This window comes from Pimephales promelas, chromosome 17, assembly GCF_988280905.1.
Source record: "Pimephales promelas chromosome 17, fPimPro1.hap1.1, whole genome shotgun sequence".
NCBI classification, from domain to species: domain Eukaryota; kingdom Metazoa; phylum Chordata; class Actinopteri; order Cypriniformes; family Leuciscidae; genus Pimephales; species Pimephales promelas.
Window position 1 is genome coordinate 24,161,670 of NC_142785.1, and position 18,256 is coordinate 24,179,925.

The 18,256-nt window shown below is 37.5% G+C and overlaps 1 protein-coding gene across 1 annotated transcript; it reads right to left on the reverse strand.

The window, feature by feature from the left end:
* Nucleotides 1–7,131: 7,131 nt before the first annotated feature.
* adrb1 (adrenoceptor beta 1) lies at nt 7,132–11,399 on the reverse strand. Its single transcript, XM_089122220.1, has one exon. The coding sequence runs from the start codon at nt 11,356–11,358 to the stop codon at nt 10,135–10,137; it is 1,224 nt and encodes a 407-aa protein (XP_088978346.1). The 5' UTR covers nt 11,359–11,399; the 3' UTR covers nt 7,132–10,134.
* Between the last annotated feature and the right edge of the window lie 6,857 nt (nt 11,400–18,256).

Genomic DNA, 18,256 nt, shown 5'->3' on the forward strand with positions numbered 1-18,256 from the left:
AATTCACCCAAAGGATTATTAGGAACACCTGTTCAATTTCTCATTAATGCAATAATCTAATCAACCAATCCCATTGCAGTTGCTTTTGAATGTCAGAATGGGAAAGAAAGGTGATTTAAGCAATTTTGAGCGTGCCATGGTTGTTGGTGCCAGACGGGTTGGTCTGAGTATTTCACAATCTGCTCAGTTACTGGGATTTTCACGCAAAGAATGGTGTGAAAAGGGAAAAACATCCAGTATGCGGCAGTCCTGTGGGCAAAAATGTCTTGTTGATGCTAGAGGTCAGAGGAGAATGGGCCGACTGATTCAAGCTGATTGAAGAGCAACTTTGACTGAAATAACCACTCGTTACAACCGAGGTATGAAGCAAAGCATTTGTGAAGCCACAACACGCACAACCTTGAGGCGGATGGGCTACAACAGCAGAAGACCCCACCGGGTACCACTCATCTCCACTACAAATAGGAAAAAGAGGCTACAATTTGCAAGAGCTCACCAAAATTGGACAGTTGAAGACTGGAAAATTGTTCTCCTGGTCTGATGAGTCTCAATTTCTGTTGAGACATTCAGATGGTAGAGTCAGAATTTGGCGTAAACAGAATGAGAACATGGATTCATCACGCCTTGTTACCACTGTGCAGGCTGGTGGTGGAGGTGTAATGGTGTGGGGGATGTTTTCTTGGCACACTTTAGGCCCCTTAGTGCCAATTGGGCATTGTTTAAATGTCACGGCCTACCTAAGCATTGTTTCTGACCATGTCCATCCCTTAATGGCCACCATGTACCCATCCTCTGATGGCTACTTCCAGCAGGATAATGCACCATGTCACAAAGCTTGAATCATTTCAAATTGGTTTCTTGAACATGACAATGAGTTCACTGTACTAAAATGGCCCCCACGGTCACCAGATCTCAACCCAATAGAGCATATTTGGGATGTGGTGGAACTGGAGCGAAAGGGGGTCGAACACAGTATTAGTATATTGTTCCTAATAATCCTTCAGGTGAGTGTATATATACACACACACACACACACATTTGCATACAATAGGCTATATAAGTATTTTTTTTATAAATTATATAATTTATAGTTTTTTATTAAGACAAAATGTCCTAAAGGTTATGTTCTTTGTTTGTGCTTATCAACATTGAATGAGCTGGGAGGTTTTTTTTTCTCACCTCCCTATAATAAGCCTATTTATTTTTTCCACCATAACTATTCAAGATTAAATGGTTAGTTGCGTTTTATTACTCCATTTAATCTTGCATTTTCCCTGCGGTCTGCAGCCCTATCAGAGTTTCTGCCCCTTTTTACTGACTTACAAGGTGACTTATGGGTCACTGGTCACTCATTTTGTGTGTGAGAGAGCACAATAAACCACGTGTCCCCCCTGTATTGCTTTAAGTAACATTATGTGACCGTATGAGGTGATGTCCAAAACCAGAAGTTTCTGTATGGATTCTTTGGATTGTGGGCGGCAGTGGCTCAGTGGTTCATGTGGATTGTCTACGAACCAAGAGGTTGGTGGTTCAATCCTCGGTTCCACCTGACCAAGTGTCGAGGTGTCCGTGAGCAAGACACCTAACCCCAGCTGCTCCCGACGAGCTGGCTGGCGCCTTGCATGGCTGACACCGCCGTCGGTGTATGAATGTGTGTGTGAATGGGTGAATGTGAGGCAAATGTAAAGCGCTTTGGTGGCCATTAGGTCTATGAAGGCGCTATATAAATGCAGTCCATTTACCATTTACCATTTCTTTCCCACAAAACACACAGACACATCAACAACACAGTGCTGATATTGAGCAGGTCAACATAAAGGAAAGCTCTTAGAATTGTATGACACATAATAATAACAATATAAACTAGCCTACTTATTCAAATGCACTTTGCATTCCCCACAAGAAACTGATATTTTTAGGCAAACTGTCACAGGACATTCAGTACTGAAACACACTTATGAAAAGTAATTTAGGTGGTGCATTTCCTGTTAGCTTCGGCCTGCACTAATTATAGACATATTTACAGAAATGGCCGAATGTGTTTATCAAACAAGCTCTGTGAAATATGAAATGCACAAAAGCTTTTTGCCATCGGAAGAACCATCCTACATGTTTTATACAACTTTCAAAACTGTTAACACATGTCTTTCCTTTAAAAAAAAAAATGGACACTTGCTTGTTTTAAATTCATCTCACCTGTGTGTGGCATTTCAGAGTCTGCTATAAATGTGACGAGAGATGGCAGGTTGAAACATCCTGTACATGGCAAAGAGCCACTGCGTGAACTCCGCTCAGCACTTATTTTTAGCACTTCGAGATAACGTGCTCCGACACTCATATCAACCTTGTAGACCTCCAGAGAATTCATAAGCCTCAGTCAATGCTTTTGACTAACTGGGAGGTCTTGCCGTGAGTAAATGGAGGAATGTAAGATTGTCTGGCCACATGTATTGCATATATCTCTATAGCCTACGTTAATATAATTAGATTCAAATTCTTATTTTTTGAAATAGCCTAGCTAGCCTTTCCAGTATTTAATAAACTAGTAAAAAAAAAAAAAAAAAGAAGAAGAAAAAAAAAATATCATCATGTTTCACAATGACCAATTGAGAGGCGTTGTTCATATTTTACTAATTTCTTAATCAGTCTTAACTGAAAACGTGTTTTTAATTTAGTAAATATTTCTTCATGTCTCGCCATTTTGAACTGCATCTAATTTTAGTCAACAACAACAAAAAATATGTTAAAGTACATTTCAAAAATTTTATATATTACAGTTTTTCTCAATCGCTTCCTCTCAAAACAACGTTTCTGAACAGTTAGTTTGTTTTTCACATCAGATTTTAATTTCTTATTTACATGTGTTTTGGCATGTGCAAAATAGTTATCTACAAGTTGCACAATATCATATTGTGCACATAGCAGATCAAAACTGATGAGTTACTTCTCAGTGAAATTGTCAAACTCTTCACAACTTCTGAGCCTCCACATGCAAAATTATCCATTCAAAATCTGTTGGACATGCATAGGCTTTATATTCCATAAATATCTATATGACATTGAATGTTTTTAATGTCTGATTTATCAAATGGCCTGCCATTGTAATGAAATATGAATCACAATCTTACCAATCAAGTAAGATGTATGTGTAAAAATGAACAAGCAACCAATGATCAGTTTACAACACATTTCTAAACAAATAAATGTGCTGTATAAATACATTCATTTACATTCAATATTGACTTTTCCTAGTAATTTTTCGTCCTACTGTTAAAATAAAGACATTAATGTCCTGTCAGTATTAATTTTTCCAGTAATTTTGTTTTCCTACTGTTGAAATCAAAGCTCAGTGTGATATGCAAGAGCATTCAGTATAGACAGAACTGGGATTCTTGTATAATTTAGAAAGCAGTCAGTCAACAAAAAAGTAGGACAAAAATTAACAAAATTTCCATGGTGAAAAAAAAACCATCAACATATTTTGACAAGTGTGGCTCACACGATGACACAAACATTTTTTTTATTTTGGAGGCATTTGCCAATTTACTGATATAATACATTTTGAAGCATGAATTCAAAGTTTTGGGTGAGCAGACATGCAACAGAGCGCTGATGTTCCAGCAAACAGTTGTGACAATTGAACTTGAAGAGAATGTTAGGGTACATATCATGCTTTTAAATCATTCATTTTTACTTATAAATCATACATTTGTGGTCTATGTAAAGCATAACTGCAATTCTTTGGTCTGAATTCCTCATTATTATAGCTCCACAGACCCCTTTTCTACCCCTTTTCTGATGTGCTTTTGTGAGCAAGTTGTTTTGAAGCGGCCCCTTTAAATAAAAAAGAGTTGGGTTTTTCCCCGCCCCCTCTCCAGGTCGCTGAGTTCACACTCGGTTCAACGTTTAACTCCCCCCGTTCGGCCATTATTGTAGTTTGACTAGAGATATACGATTATATACTATAGCTTCAACATTTTTATTCACTCGTTAACAAAATGTCAACAACGGAAGACTTGTCCATCAAGCCTTTACATGTTCGAGCCAGAGCGAGCGAGTTGAAAAAGACGACAACGAACCTGCAAAAAAACGTCTTCATATGCAGTGGTATGTAACGTTAAGTTAACTATGTTGTGTTATTAATGAAAGTCCACTATTTCTCTTGTTAAAACAAGCACACTGACAAGATAAATGACTACGGTCTAATCTTACCACTAAATTTTTTTATTAATAATAATATGATAACTTACGTTTAGAAAGCATCAGAAAACACAGCAGCTAAATGATAGAAGGAATTTAACGTTACCCCTCATTCAGACGAAGTAGGCTACTATAGTCATCAAAAACCCAGTACGTTTCCATTGGTTTTGGATTATTGCAGAAAATAAGGTCCATGTGATTTCCAACAAAAGCACATTTCGTTCAACATGATAATCTTAACAAATGAACACAACTTTTATTAATTTTGATAAAAGAATTAATCTGCATTAATAAAGGCGAAAAACTCAAAAGCTCATTATATGAACAAAATATGCCGTGATCTGACGCCATCACCAGAGCTTGCGTGTGTTATAATAATTTGCATGAACACTTGTTGTTACTGTTCATTCAATCATTTAATAAAATCAAAAAAATAATTTGCATGACCACGATTATATACACATCGAGGCTGTGAAAGCAGACAAGAGTTGGCTTTGAGTTTTCCTGTTCGGTTGATGACGTTCGATGTCATCTGCAGTCCCTTTTAGCCACTTGCAAGCAACTGCCCTTTACAAGACACGTAAAAGCTTTTAAAAAAATCACAAGAGGGATTGTGATTCTGATGTATTTTATATCATAGAGAATACCTTGAGTTTGTGTTTAGGCCTACCACACACACCATATTCAAGCATTTAGCCTTAAACTCATTGAGGTCAGGACGATGAATATTGGAAAATGCTAACGGGTGCTAAAATACTCGTTTCTGAGTTTTGGCCTACAAAAACACATCATCCTTCCACCACAGGTCTGTGACACACAACATGTCGCAATTAGCCTAGATTTCAACATGCATAAATAAAGCATTCACGTCCTCTTCGTAGAGCGTTTAATCATAACTTGTAAGCTGGGAATTTTTAGAGATTTCCTACTTGTACCACGAAACCATTGCGGATTCATTAAGGCATGCACTTTTTTATCATTTATACAAGATTCAACCTTTAAATTCAATTTAAATTGAAATTACTTAAACATCCAAGTTGATTGCACTTCAAAATGTAAGGCATCAACTATTTTTTTAGTGTCAGTTTACGGTGTTCAGTTTTCACTATTTGTTTTCACACAGTTTTCGCTATTACTACCTGATCTCATGGCAATTTGTACGAATTTTATGAGTTGGCGAATTCGTATGAATTCGACCTACCCCTGACCTACCCATCACGTGGGATTAGACAAATCGTATAAATTTGTACGAATAGGTTGTGAGATAGCATTGGCTATTCCTGATGAATAGAATATTTTTAATCAGTTAAGCTATATTTGTGTAACCCAGTCATTTCACAAGAGATGAAAAGAACTCAAAAGGGCCACAACCACAGTGTGTTTCGTTGCAAAGATAAAGTTTATTGCACAAAATTCACAAGGATCACATGGGGTCATCAGAACTGCCAAAGAGAGAAAACAAAATTATAACCTTTACAGACAACAGGGTTCCCAATCCTATCCAATGAAAATTTCTCTGAAACTTTCTGCACACTCACACTCTGTTAAGGTTTGGGGAATAGATTGTAGTGGTTGTTTGATGAGTGAATTTGTGTTTGGTGAACTTGTGAGTGCGCACACTTTCAGAGCAATTTCCATTGGATAGAATTGGAAACCCTGTTGTCTGTAACAGTTATAATTTTATTTGTTTTCTCTCTTCAGTTCTGATTACCCCATCTGATCCTTGTGAATATTGTGCAATAAACTTTATCTTTGCAACGAAACACACTGTGGCCCTTTTGAGTTGTTTCCTTGCGGCTTTATTTTTCTTCAACAGTAGCCTATGTGTTAAGTGAAATCGTTTAATTGCTGTCATGATGCACATTTTTTTCTGAATGTTTGGGACAAATTTCATCTTGTCCCATAAACAAGATTGTCATAACTTTTATCACGACCTCAAAAGTTTAGTATGTGTGAGCGTGGAGAATGGTCCAAATGCGCCCTTCAGACAAGCCGTTAAATGGAAACTACAACACTGGAATGTGGAAGGCATGCACAGGTATATATAAGTGGATGCCGTTCTCTCAACACCTCATAAGCCAGTAACGTTTTACAATTAACCGTGTGAGCTGTTGGCCAACGTGAGAGGGAAAAACATGAGAGCGTTTTATCTCCACGATGTGCTATTGGAAGCCATTGGCTGACATAAAACAACGTGTTCAAAGATTCAGACCAAGTGGCCCTTACGTGAACTAAAGATGCGTAATGGCTGTCAAAGCTCAGAAAACGTTTTGAACTTGCCCACCAGCCGCTATTAATAGACACTTAACGTATTTGAAGTAAGCAAATGTACCATTCACTGACCACAGTGAGCTAATCTTTTCTACTTAGGGTTCAGTGCAATTCACTTGATTTTGAGCGCACCGGCACATGAGCCTCCAAGCAAATAAAGCAGTCATTACGTCAGAGTCATCAGGTAGAATGATAAACTACAAGCTTTCTGATTAATGAAAGATATCCGACGCTGATAAAGACACCAAAGGCAATCACACGTGCTCCATTTGTTTCAACGCAAGGGCCCTCATCTGTCACGTCTGTCCGGATACAAATTCCTGGCAAACAAATTGTTTTTAATAACAAGGTGACATGCAGCCAAGAGCATATTCATGATGCGGGCAGTGTTGTTGTTGTGTTGTATTAGCACGGGTAATCGCATTTAAATAAGGTTCATTAGCCGAAGCGATGCGGGCATGGCAGTTTTAGATCTGAGAGGGCTCGGGGGACACTGCTCCGAGTAATGCATTTTAAACCATCCAACCTCTTGTGAACTCACAGCTGTGTGCTGTTCATTTCATCAAATGTATTCTTAAATGCTTGTTTTTCAAAGCACAATGCATTTGGCATACGTTTATGTCAGATTTTCCTAGAAAGAATAAAATGATAAGCAGCCAAACAAGGTAAACTGCTTTTTATTATTCAGTCGACATCACAATAAACTATAATATATTAGTAGAACAATACACGACCAGAAAGAAACAATTTACCACGTTATTGCATCATATTGTCCATAAATGCAAAAAAACATTCATGAATGTTTGATTATGGGAAGTTCACCTGCAGAAATTTTTAATTTCCATGATACCTTTGCTAACACTGATGCAGAAAATTATTCCATTAGGAGAATTTCCTAATGCTTTGTGTTCACATTGTGATGTGAATCTTAAAAACCAAGAGACACACACCCTGCACTGCTACACACAATCATACACACAAATATAGGGTTTATTGGGGTTCTAAGAGTGCTTCTTGAGTGTTCTGTTAGTTTGCACGTGTGAAATGAAATTACGTTGTGTTGTGTTATTTTTACAGTCCAATGCAGTCTGAGATGGTGGAAAACCCAAAAGTGATGCAAGTGCTGCAAACTAAATGAGGTCAGCACATAAATATTTAAGGCAAGATCTAATTGGAGGCCTTTTGACTGTTTTATTTTTTATTTTTTTTTACTTTCAACCAACTGCAGACCATGGGTAAATCTCAGCTGTGTAAAATAGTTAAAGATCTCCTATAGACATATAACTCATCCCTAATTTAAGTACATTTTGCCTTGAAAAACAAATAAATTAACAAACAATATTCTGAAATCCCAAAAGATCTCAGAAATCCCATAAAATGAATAAAGTAATTACAAAAGCAACGTGCCTTTTTACAATATCACATTTTATTGTATGCTAGCCAGCTTTACTTCAACATAATTTATAACTCTTGTACAATACTTCACCTGAGGCAATGGCACATACATTATTTCTGTAAAAACATGAAGTTTGAGAAATATATTCATAACAAAACTTGCCAAAACATGTGTGCGCATCTTTACAAATAAATGAGTCTATAGTAACATATATAACTGGTTGAAATGTTAAATGAATGGAAAATGCAAGAAACTCATTGCCCCAGCTCACATTTGACACAAATAAGGTGCAGGTAAATCACAAGTAACATTATTTTATCACATTGCCACGCTTTTTCTGTACAATGCATCAAATAAATACTGTACATTTTGACAATTTGTTTAATATAAACAACTTCCTCGTACAATTTGCACATTATACAGGTATGAGGTAAAACAAGATGTTGTTTTGATGTTCATGAATAAAACATTTCAAGAAACAATGTAAAGGCTCAATGCCTGACATTACTATGAAGAATAAAAAACAGTTTCACTACTCCATTTCAGAGCTAAACAAAACATCACTGCCTTAGCCTGACCAAACTGCCATTTAGTCACTGCAAAATACTGCACAGTTTGTATTTGAAAAGATTTCAGCTTTTATAATTGAATTATGAATCCCACATTATCATGTGACTTGCATTACTTTTGAGTTTGAAGGGTCTAAAAAGATGTTGTGTTTTCCAAAGAGTTCTCAATAGACTTAATGTAATTATTTAATGTGATCATTTTTAATCAGCTGGTTTAAACAGTCACATGAACAGAGCTGTTTAATTTCATTTCGCCCCCTGCTAAATATATTTAATGAGTCTATCATTAATTTATTGGAATACTCTTGTCAAAATGAAACTGGTTTTGAATAGACCTAACTGATTGATTCACATTGTTAAAATAAATAAAGCAAAGAAAATAGAAATCTATCCATAGAAATCTTTTTTTGTAACTTCTTAGTGACAAACTGAGCAAGTTTCCCACCGGTTACAACTGTGTCAGAAATAAAACATCTTTTCATTTTAAACTTTTGCAGAGGAGACACAGTTGCTTCGATGGGCACTCCAAATACATGTGCTAAATTTAGCTAAATAGGTTAATGATTGTCGTTGTTGTTAAATTTCGTCTACTACCTTATACAGCCTAAACCATAGACTGTAAAAAAAAAAAAAAATAGGCCCACTGTTTGTCTGTATCACCCCGCTTACCCGTGTTCATGGAGGAGCCAGTCGGACTGGACATGGAGTGATTGCGCATTTTCTATTGATCCATGTTCACTCGGCACAGGAATAAAACCCGGAATGGAGCTGGAGTAGATTTATTACAGAAATTTGAGTGAGGGAAGGGGATGCTCTGATTCATCCATTTAGTTTGTGCGTTGCCTGGTGAAAATGTAAAGTTGGCATTGATGGAAGTTTCCATGTTCTGTAGTGGATCAAAGTGCTTCTTAACTGAGAAAAAAAAATGTAGGCCATGACTTGATTTTGTCCATCAGAGTTGATTGGGTCATTGGATCATTTTGGTTTGCTGACAGGTTGTCCCACCCTCACGCCAGCAAACACGTTATCAGTGAAGAGATATTGTTGCAAGAGAAGATATTTTTATTAAAGGGATAGTTCACTTTGAAATTAATTTTTTATATGTTTTAGCTTGCCTCAAGTGCATCCAAGATGTAGGTGTCTTTGTTTCCACAGTATTTTAAATTTTGATATTTTTCGGTCAAACCGTTCATGTCTATCAGTCATATAATGGAGGTCTATGGGGTCCACCTCAAAGAGCATGGTTACAAGAGGTAAAAATGATATAAATACTGTTCGTTTTCTCACACAAACCGCTCGTTTGGTGTCTTAGGCGAGTCATTGAATCATGTTTAATTTGGACTTCTCTGTGCATGCTCTTTGAGGTGGACCCCATAGACCTCAATTCATAGACACAAAGGGTTTGACCTAAAAATATCAAAATTGAAAATACTGTGGAAACAAAGACACCTACATCTTGGATGCACTAGAGGTAAGCTAAAACATATCAAAAAATAATTTTCAAAGTGAACTATCCCTTTAAAAGATTAGGGAACATAACTTCAAAGCTTTTTTTTGTGGAAATATTTTCGAATTTGTCTGAAACGTTCACTGAAACAATCACACTCACATATCACTAGCGCACCAGTAGGCTATAACCTGATTTCCAATCGAACAAACAGCTCGTGCAATATTGACTTGATATTCGCAGATGTACTTTTACAGCTGAGACTCTGAATGGGACACCCTTCCGTTCCTCTCTAGACTGCAGTCGCGGCTGTCCGTGCCGTTACAGTCCGACCAGGTCCCGAGCATGCTCTGCTCCATTGAGTTCACAAAGCCCCCGGTGCAGCGCGACAGATCGCACGAGCTCACGTGCAACCTGCGGTCCGCCTGCCTCGGACAACACAACAGCCTCTTAAAGGCTTTCCTAAAGTCGGGACTCCGACAGTATATGATGGGATTAAAGGCGGAGTTGACGTACCCAAGCCAGTTCAAAAATACGAAGAGTTCCTTTTTCACCACCTCTTTGCCAAACACCCGCACCACGTTAACGATGAAGAACGGCAGCCAGCAGAGAGTGAATGTTCCCATGATTATTCCCAACGTTTTCAACGCCTTCTGCTCTTTTAAAGCCAGGATCTTGGTGGTTCGTTTTCGGTTAGGTTTGCAATTAGTACCATTGTTGTAGAATCTTCCCTCACATTTGTTAATTTTTTTCAGTTGTTGTTTGGCTTCTCTGTATACCCTGGCATAGACGAATATCATGACTATTAAAGGGATGTAAAACGATATAACGGAGGATGAGATGGCATATTCACGGTTGGTGATGAAGTCACAGCACTCGGGTTCGTTATAGCATGATGTATCCACGGTGTCCCGGGACCAGTGCATTAGGATGGGTGGAAATGACACAAGAGCTGATATAGCCCAAACTGCACACACCACCACCTTGGCTCGTGCTTTCGTTAAAAGGCTTTGATAGCGAAATGGAGAGGTGATGGCGATGTACCTGTCAATTGCAATTACGCACAGGGTCTCGATGCTCGCCGTGACGCAAAGTACATCAAGAGATATCCAGAATTCACAGAAGAACGATCCATACATCCAAGATCCTCTGACCTCCAAGTCTGCGCCAAATGGCACCACCAGTAACCCCATGATAAGGTCTGCGCACGCCAGAGACACTATGAAAACATTGGTGAGCGTCTGGAGCCTCTGATTCCGCGCTATGGCGACTATAACCAGTATATTCCCCACTACAATGACAATTACTACCAGACCCATGATGATTCCCATGCCCACGAGCCACTGTTCTGATAAGTTATCCGGGGTGCGTTTAGAGTCATTGCTGTAGTTTACAGACGGTAAACCGTCTCCCATGGTGTGGAGAAATGAAGCGCGCTCATTCAGAACTTCAGGTCCTGTGTGGAGCGCTTCCATCCGCGCTCTGGTCTCCAGCCCAGCGCACACACGCGCGCTCTCAAAGAACAGGCAGAGCGACAACTAAACAACGGTCACGTCATAGGCTACACAGCCAATGGCGCCGCGTCTTTAAATTGTCCCTCAAGCACCACATATTAAGAACTTCTTGGTCTCACCCAAGTGCGGACATTGTACTGTTGCTGCGCTTTTACATGGTAATTTCAAGAATGAAGTACCCCATTAATATGTTACCGTCGTATTTAAATATTTGGCATACATATTGCCTCATTACAATGAATATACATTTTCATGCATTTTACCAAAAAAACAAAACAAAAAACAAAACCAAAAAAAACATTGAAAATATTGTCTTTTTTACAGTATGGTATGGTGACTTCCAGTTAGCTTTTACTGTTTACATTTTCTTTTTTTTAAAACCGTTTCTATTAAAATCAATCACTATATAGGAGTTATATTCTTGTGGCTGGCTGGGACTGGCATAAACACATGATTGAACATTTTAATATGTTTCATTCTGGTGCCTTATGAAGTATATTCTATCCAAAATCTTACATTTACCTAGTCATCATGAGCTACAAAACTACAGTAACGCTTTGAGGCTTGAGGACAATAATTTTGTTGAATGATCTGAATCTTTTATCTCTGTGTGACGGAACTCATGAGCTTTTGAATTTGTAACCGTAAAATTATACAAATTGCATACATTTCTCTACTGTTAATAGCCTATGTTATGTTAAGAGTCATGCATGTGTGGTTATGTACAACACATTGACTGATACTGCATTGCCTAGTGCCTTATAAAGCTATAAAACTTTTAAGTAAAATATTTTTAAGTGAAATACTTTTTACTTCATGTAAGATCATGTAAACATCAGTGCCAACTTCACAAACATCTGGAAAGTAGTATATGTAACACTACCTGACAGCATTAGGCAATTGCAGGGCCCCTGGACAGATTTGGTGCTTGTTTGCAAACTTCACAATGCTCAATTCAGTTTGTTCCATGTGCCCCAGCACTTTCCTGGACAAATCACCACCAGCCAAGCTATAAAGAGCCAACCGTGGGTCACTTGCTTTCCTTATGAAAATGAATCGGCTATGGTGAGATATGTTTTTCTAGCAGTAGGAAGCTGTTACTAGATAAGATCATAATTGCACCTCCTTAGCCGGGACACAGACAGGCACATTAGACTAATGCTGCTGCTACACAATTTATCTCTCGTTCTCATCTACATTCCAGCATTGTAGAACAGCACTCTGACTATTTCTTTTTTTATTACCTTAGCCAACGTGTGGGGCAGGCTCCTCCACACTTTCAACCCTTTTGTCATTGTTTGATCTATCAGATAAAGTCCTGGGACTCTTGTGAACGAAATGATCTCACCTTTTCTAAGCAACAAAAAGCAAGTCAAGTTGAATGGTTACATGGTACGGGATGCATATAATAATGTCTATTATGTTATGCAATGTAGCATAAATCCCATTCTTACCAGTGCAAAATGAGACATTTATCCAGGCATTAGAGCAGGCATTGGAATTGTGGGTAATGCAGTTTAACAAGTGATAACTGCAAAATTATAGATGATTCAAAATTAGAAGTAGCTTGGTTAAAACCAGACCCTTCTCAGTTGAAACTAACTTTCAGAGCTAATCGAAATTTGCCGGAAGTTGTCTGGGTTTTCCCAGGCTAAATTAGAAGGCAAATAGTCATAAGAACAGTCTGAGCAATGAAAGAAAGAAATATAGGGATGCATTATCCTATAAGCCTTGTGTTCCCAAATGTTTTTCAGGACCCACCCTGGTATAATCCCACCAAAAACGTTTGTGTATTAGGACCACCTTGAAAACAAGATGATGCTTCTCAAGGGGTTTATCAATATTTGTTACTTTTTAGAGAGAAATATGTGGGGAAAACAGGCTGGTTTTCTTTGTAACATTTGTGAACATTAGTTTAACTGCATTAGCTAACCTGATCTAACAATGAAAATACTAACGTTAATTAAAGATGAATCAATCTTGGCATGTGTTTAATGTTATTACGCAAACTCATGGGACCTTAGTATTACCGTTTTTTCTTCTTCTAGTTAACATGTTCCTTATTATACTATTACATTAAAAAGTAGGCTACTTATCAATTTCATAAGGCTTTTGGTAAAATTTAAAAATGAGTATAACACATACAAAGACATGACTGAGGCAGGGGCGTAGAATATCCCTACCAATATCCAGTGTCACTGATATATCCCTAGCAATAATTTCGATCAAAACGTAAAATATATTTATAAATTGATGTACCCTTCCCCACTAATTTCAAAATCAAACCTACGCCACTGATGAGGTAAATGATGCTTTGACTTGGAACTTGTGGTTCAGTAAGTGTGTCACAGTATGTTGATTCAATAGCTTCTCTGAGTTCATTTAATAAAAAATACGTTGGAAGAATTTGCCAGACTGATTCAAAGCAAAAACTTCTAGTTTAAAAGTACAATTCAAGAGGTTTGTACATAATATGAATGCTATATAATTTAAGAATCTTCATAGAGTCACAAGCTCACAATTTATGCCAATTTAATCTTTGTAATGACTTTCTGCATGCCAGAACAAATCTTAATCCATAACCACAGTGCAGCTAATAAAAGATATTCTGAATTTAAAGCAGCCCATGCAAGCCCAGTGCTAATATAGCATGTAAAATGAACATTCTTCTCAGTATTATCAAAACGAAAGGATTAAAACCACACAGTCTTATGTAAAGTACTGTGACAATTATGTAAGAGAAACCCAGGTAACTTTCTATTCACAGCAGTCCAATCATCTTTAGTTTCATGCCATTTTATTAAAATTCACAGAGCATGGTTTTTGAGTCATGGCGAATGTCTTCAGAATATTAATACTGGATAGAAGATATATTTAACCAAACACCTGAACCAAAAAAAAAAAGACTTTCATCTTCTGACCTTCAGAAACAAATTTGTTGTGGCTTTGAAAAGACCAAACCCAACAGACTTTCATTCACCTTCAAATATTTTAGTCTAAAAAAAATGATTTCCCTTTGACTGTCCACACAACAAGCCCGTGTCATTTCTCGTGGCATTTATACGGCAAAAACAGTTTTTGCGTGTATATGGTATGCGTTTTTTGCGTGCATACACTCTTAGAAGAAATGGTTCTATTTAGAACCAGAATTCGGTTCCATCCCCCGCTTCAAATATGGAACTCCAAAATGGTTCTATAGAACCATTTTTTTTGGTAAAAGGTTCTATTGGCCAAGTATGGAACCCCAGGGTTCTATATAGAACCCAGTGGAACCCTTTTTTTAAGAGTGTATAGAACCTTTTAGGGGTTCCAAATACGTAGCTTTTGAGGTTCTATATAGAACCTTTTCTTCTAAGAGTGTATGATACGCACTTTTTGGCGTATAATACGCACGAAATTCCCCCCTCCCTCCCCCCCTAAACCTACACTCTAAAAAATGATGGGTTGTTTTAACCCAATTTTGGGTCAAATATGGACAAACCCAGCCAATTGGTTACTTTTTTAAATTACATTTTTAACCCAATGTTTGAGTTTGACCATATTTGACCCAAAATTGGGTTAAAACAACCCAGCATTTTTTAGAGTGTATCCCAGGGTTTTTTAGTGCGTAGCATAAGCACGCAAAAAACATTTTTGGCGAATAAATGCCACGAGAAATGCCATTCGTGGTACAGATCTTCATGCATCTTATGAGACTGTGTTGACGCAACTACCACTTTGACGCTTTAAACAGTTCATAAAGAGATCATAAAACTAATCCATATGAATTGAGCAGTTTAGACCAATTTTTTTGAAGAGACACAATCACTTTATTTGATATGAAAGATTGAATTGAACAAAGTGAAGGCTTTTATTCACATATAAACATTGATCACATCAACAGAAGCTCAAACTTGCATGCTTTAACACACAAGAAAAAAACATCGTTAGTTATCAGGGTTATGTCTTAGGGTATGTTTACACAACATCATTATGCTTAAAACTGAGAGGATTTAGCTTTGAGTTTTCCGTCTTACAGATGAAACCAGTCAAAACGATCCCTATTCACAAGGACCCGTGAAAACGATTAAAAATGCTGTATTCTACTACATGACCTTTAGATGGCGATGAAACGCTATAGATCGAACACGTAATATGCATGTGCATGACGTCATCGTTTTCAGAGATTCGCGTTTTTGCTGTTTACACCAAAAACTTGCACTTTGAAACCCGATTTCAAAAGTTTGCATTTTCAGGCATCCAAAACGCATAAAACGTTTTTAATTGAAACCGGTGTTGACAGCCGTTTAGTTTTCATTGTGTTCCGTTGCTGTTCCTTTGACCTATTTTCCTGTGTGTTTCATTGATTCGCCCCATTCACCTGTTGCCTTGTCGTTAGCCCTTTTCTTCGTCCTGTGTATTTATGCTTGAGCTTCTGTTTACCATAACTGATGTGTGCGTTGATGAATATGATGTGTGAATAAAAGCCTAAATTAAATCTGTTCTGTGTATAAAGCGATCGTGTCTCTTCAGAAAATTCAGACTAAGCCAGTTTTATGATCTCTTTATAAACTTTCTGAAGCAGTTGCATGGACTGTCAATGCAAAGGAGGAAAAGAAATCTCCCAGATCTCATTAAAAATATCTTTGTTTATTTTTCAAAGATGAATGAAAGTCTTACAGGTTTGAAATGACATGAGGGCGAGTAAACGACGACAGAATTAACCCTTTAAATCTTGCATTATGGATTTTGCGTCTTTTACAGCCTGCTGGTTTCATCCATTAATAAACCCTTGAGGGAGACTGTATGATTTTACTTCACATCTCAGTGCATATGATTCACACTTCATATGTTTCATGCTTTCTATACATTTACACTCCTGGCAAATATCACAGATCTTCCCCTCTTCCAAATGGATGGAAAGTTCAAAGGGTCATTATCTGACAAACAGCACGCTCTGATCTCGGGCTGTTAACCTCAGATAACATGTTCTTCATTCTATGAGCTTCATGTATGCAAACATAAACATGACTGCAGCTGAAAGTCCAATGTGTTCACTACGAAGTGCGTTATTCAATGGTTAGAGCTTTAGAAGTGTATAGCGTTTTCCCCCAGACAGACATAGCTCCATTAACTTTTGGCTATTTCCCCGCCACTTCATTGCAGATGCATTTAGATGGCAGTTAACTCAACATCTGGTGGAATTTTCATGAAAAGTTAGTTCAACTAACCCTAATGTGAGAGCATGTACAGTATAAGACATTTTGAAAGATGTCTCAGAGATATTTCAGGTTCAGTTTTTTTTTTTTTTGCTTTTTCCTGCAATGAAGAACTTGCTTTACTAAAAATAGAATGGAAGAACTGCTGTTGTCAACCCGTGAGGTTTTATATATTAAAGAACTAGTGAAAAGATGGTTAAAAAGTGGAATTTATATAAAGAGGCTAATAGCTCAGGCACAATAGGAACTATTTATAAAAGTTTGATTTGATTCATGCTCATCTCTGAGAGTTCAAATTTCAGACGGCTTCAATGACAATGTCGAATGGAAGCAAGAGGGCAAAGGGCAAAGATACGACAGAGAGAAGACAAGACTGCAGAAAGAAGAACAAGAAGTGGGTGATGGGCTTTCAGCTCCCATTCCGAACTTGATCACTTTCTGAAACCTCAGCGAAATTAATGCTGGAAAAAAAAATGTCACTTGAGACTTTTCCTGAGGAAAAAAGAGACAATCTTGTGGTGCAAAAGTGTAGGATCTTTCAAACACCCAAACTGAGAAGAGGCAGAGAAACAACAGAGCCTATATTTCAGTCTCCAACACAAGGCCTTTGAGTGACATCATCGGCTGACGACACATGCTGAGCGACGACAGCCAAGAAGCTTCAACAGACGGATGATCTAAAAACAGAAGAACTGACTGACATTCTTCCCTTATGGGCACCACAGGTGTGGCAACTCCAATGATCACTCTAGAGAGACTGCTTCAAATTTGGTTAATTACTATATTAACTTTATTTGTCTTGATTTTTCACTGGTCTAATATAAATTCTTTATATTCTCTGCTAAACTAACCCTCTCTGCTTTACAAGTCCAGTTCTATAAGAAAAAGAAAGTCCATTGACAGAGAGAAGTGAGTCCTTAGGTTACCAAATAGTTAAACTGGGGCTGGATTTGGTATAGTGAGGGTTATATATATTCCAAAAAATATAGGGCTAAAAGCATGATAGATTTGTTCTCTGGCAAAGAAAAAGAAAGACACAAAATGCCAAAAAATTATTATTAAAACAATGATACTGCATGCTCCATCTTCTTTTGGTGATTGTCTAGGGATTGATAGAAGACAAATGTATAACTCATAAAGCCAAAATTATGAAATCACAAATGCTGCCAAAACTGGGATAATGAGATAGAAATGGTGTTGGCCATGAATTCAAGAACATGCAGAGATCTCCAAATTTCTTCTTAAAGCAGCTCATGAGCAAAAACAAAAATGATATAAAAATTAGACAAACAAATGACTAAATGCATTTGAGAAATTACAAGTGGCTGGCCTATTATTCTAAAATATTCAGTCTTTAAAACAAGAATAAAGAAAAGGGGTTTACAACAACAGCGCTAAACTAAACCTTATAATCACTGACACTTCTCAATAGTGATTAGTTGTGTTGACCTGATCAGACCTTGTGGCATTCCACATCTAAAATTATAAGTTCTGCATTTAGAGCACAACCTGCTGAAGCAGTCACAATAATGTTGGCCAATGGGAATGACTGAGTATGAATGGAGTGAGAGATGGTGTTTGAAGAGACACTGCGGCAAATGTAAACGTACATTTGAGAACGGGCTGGATACGGGATACAATTCGCTCTGTTGTGGAGAATA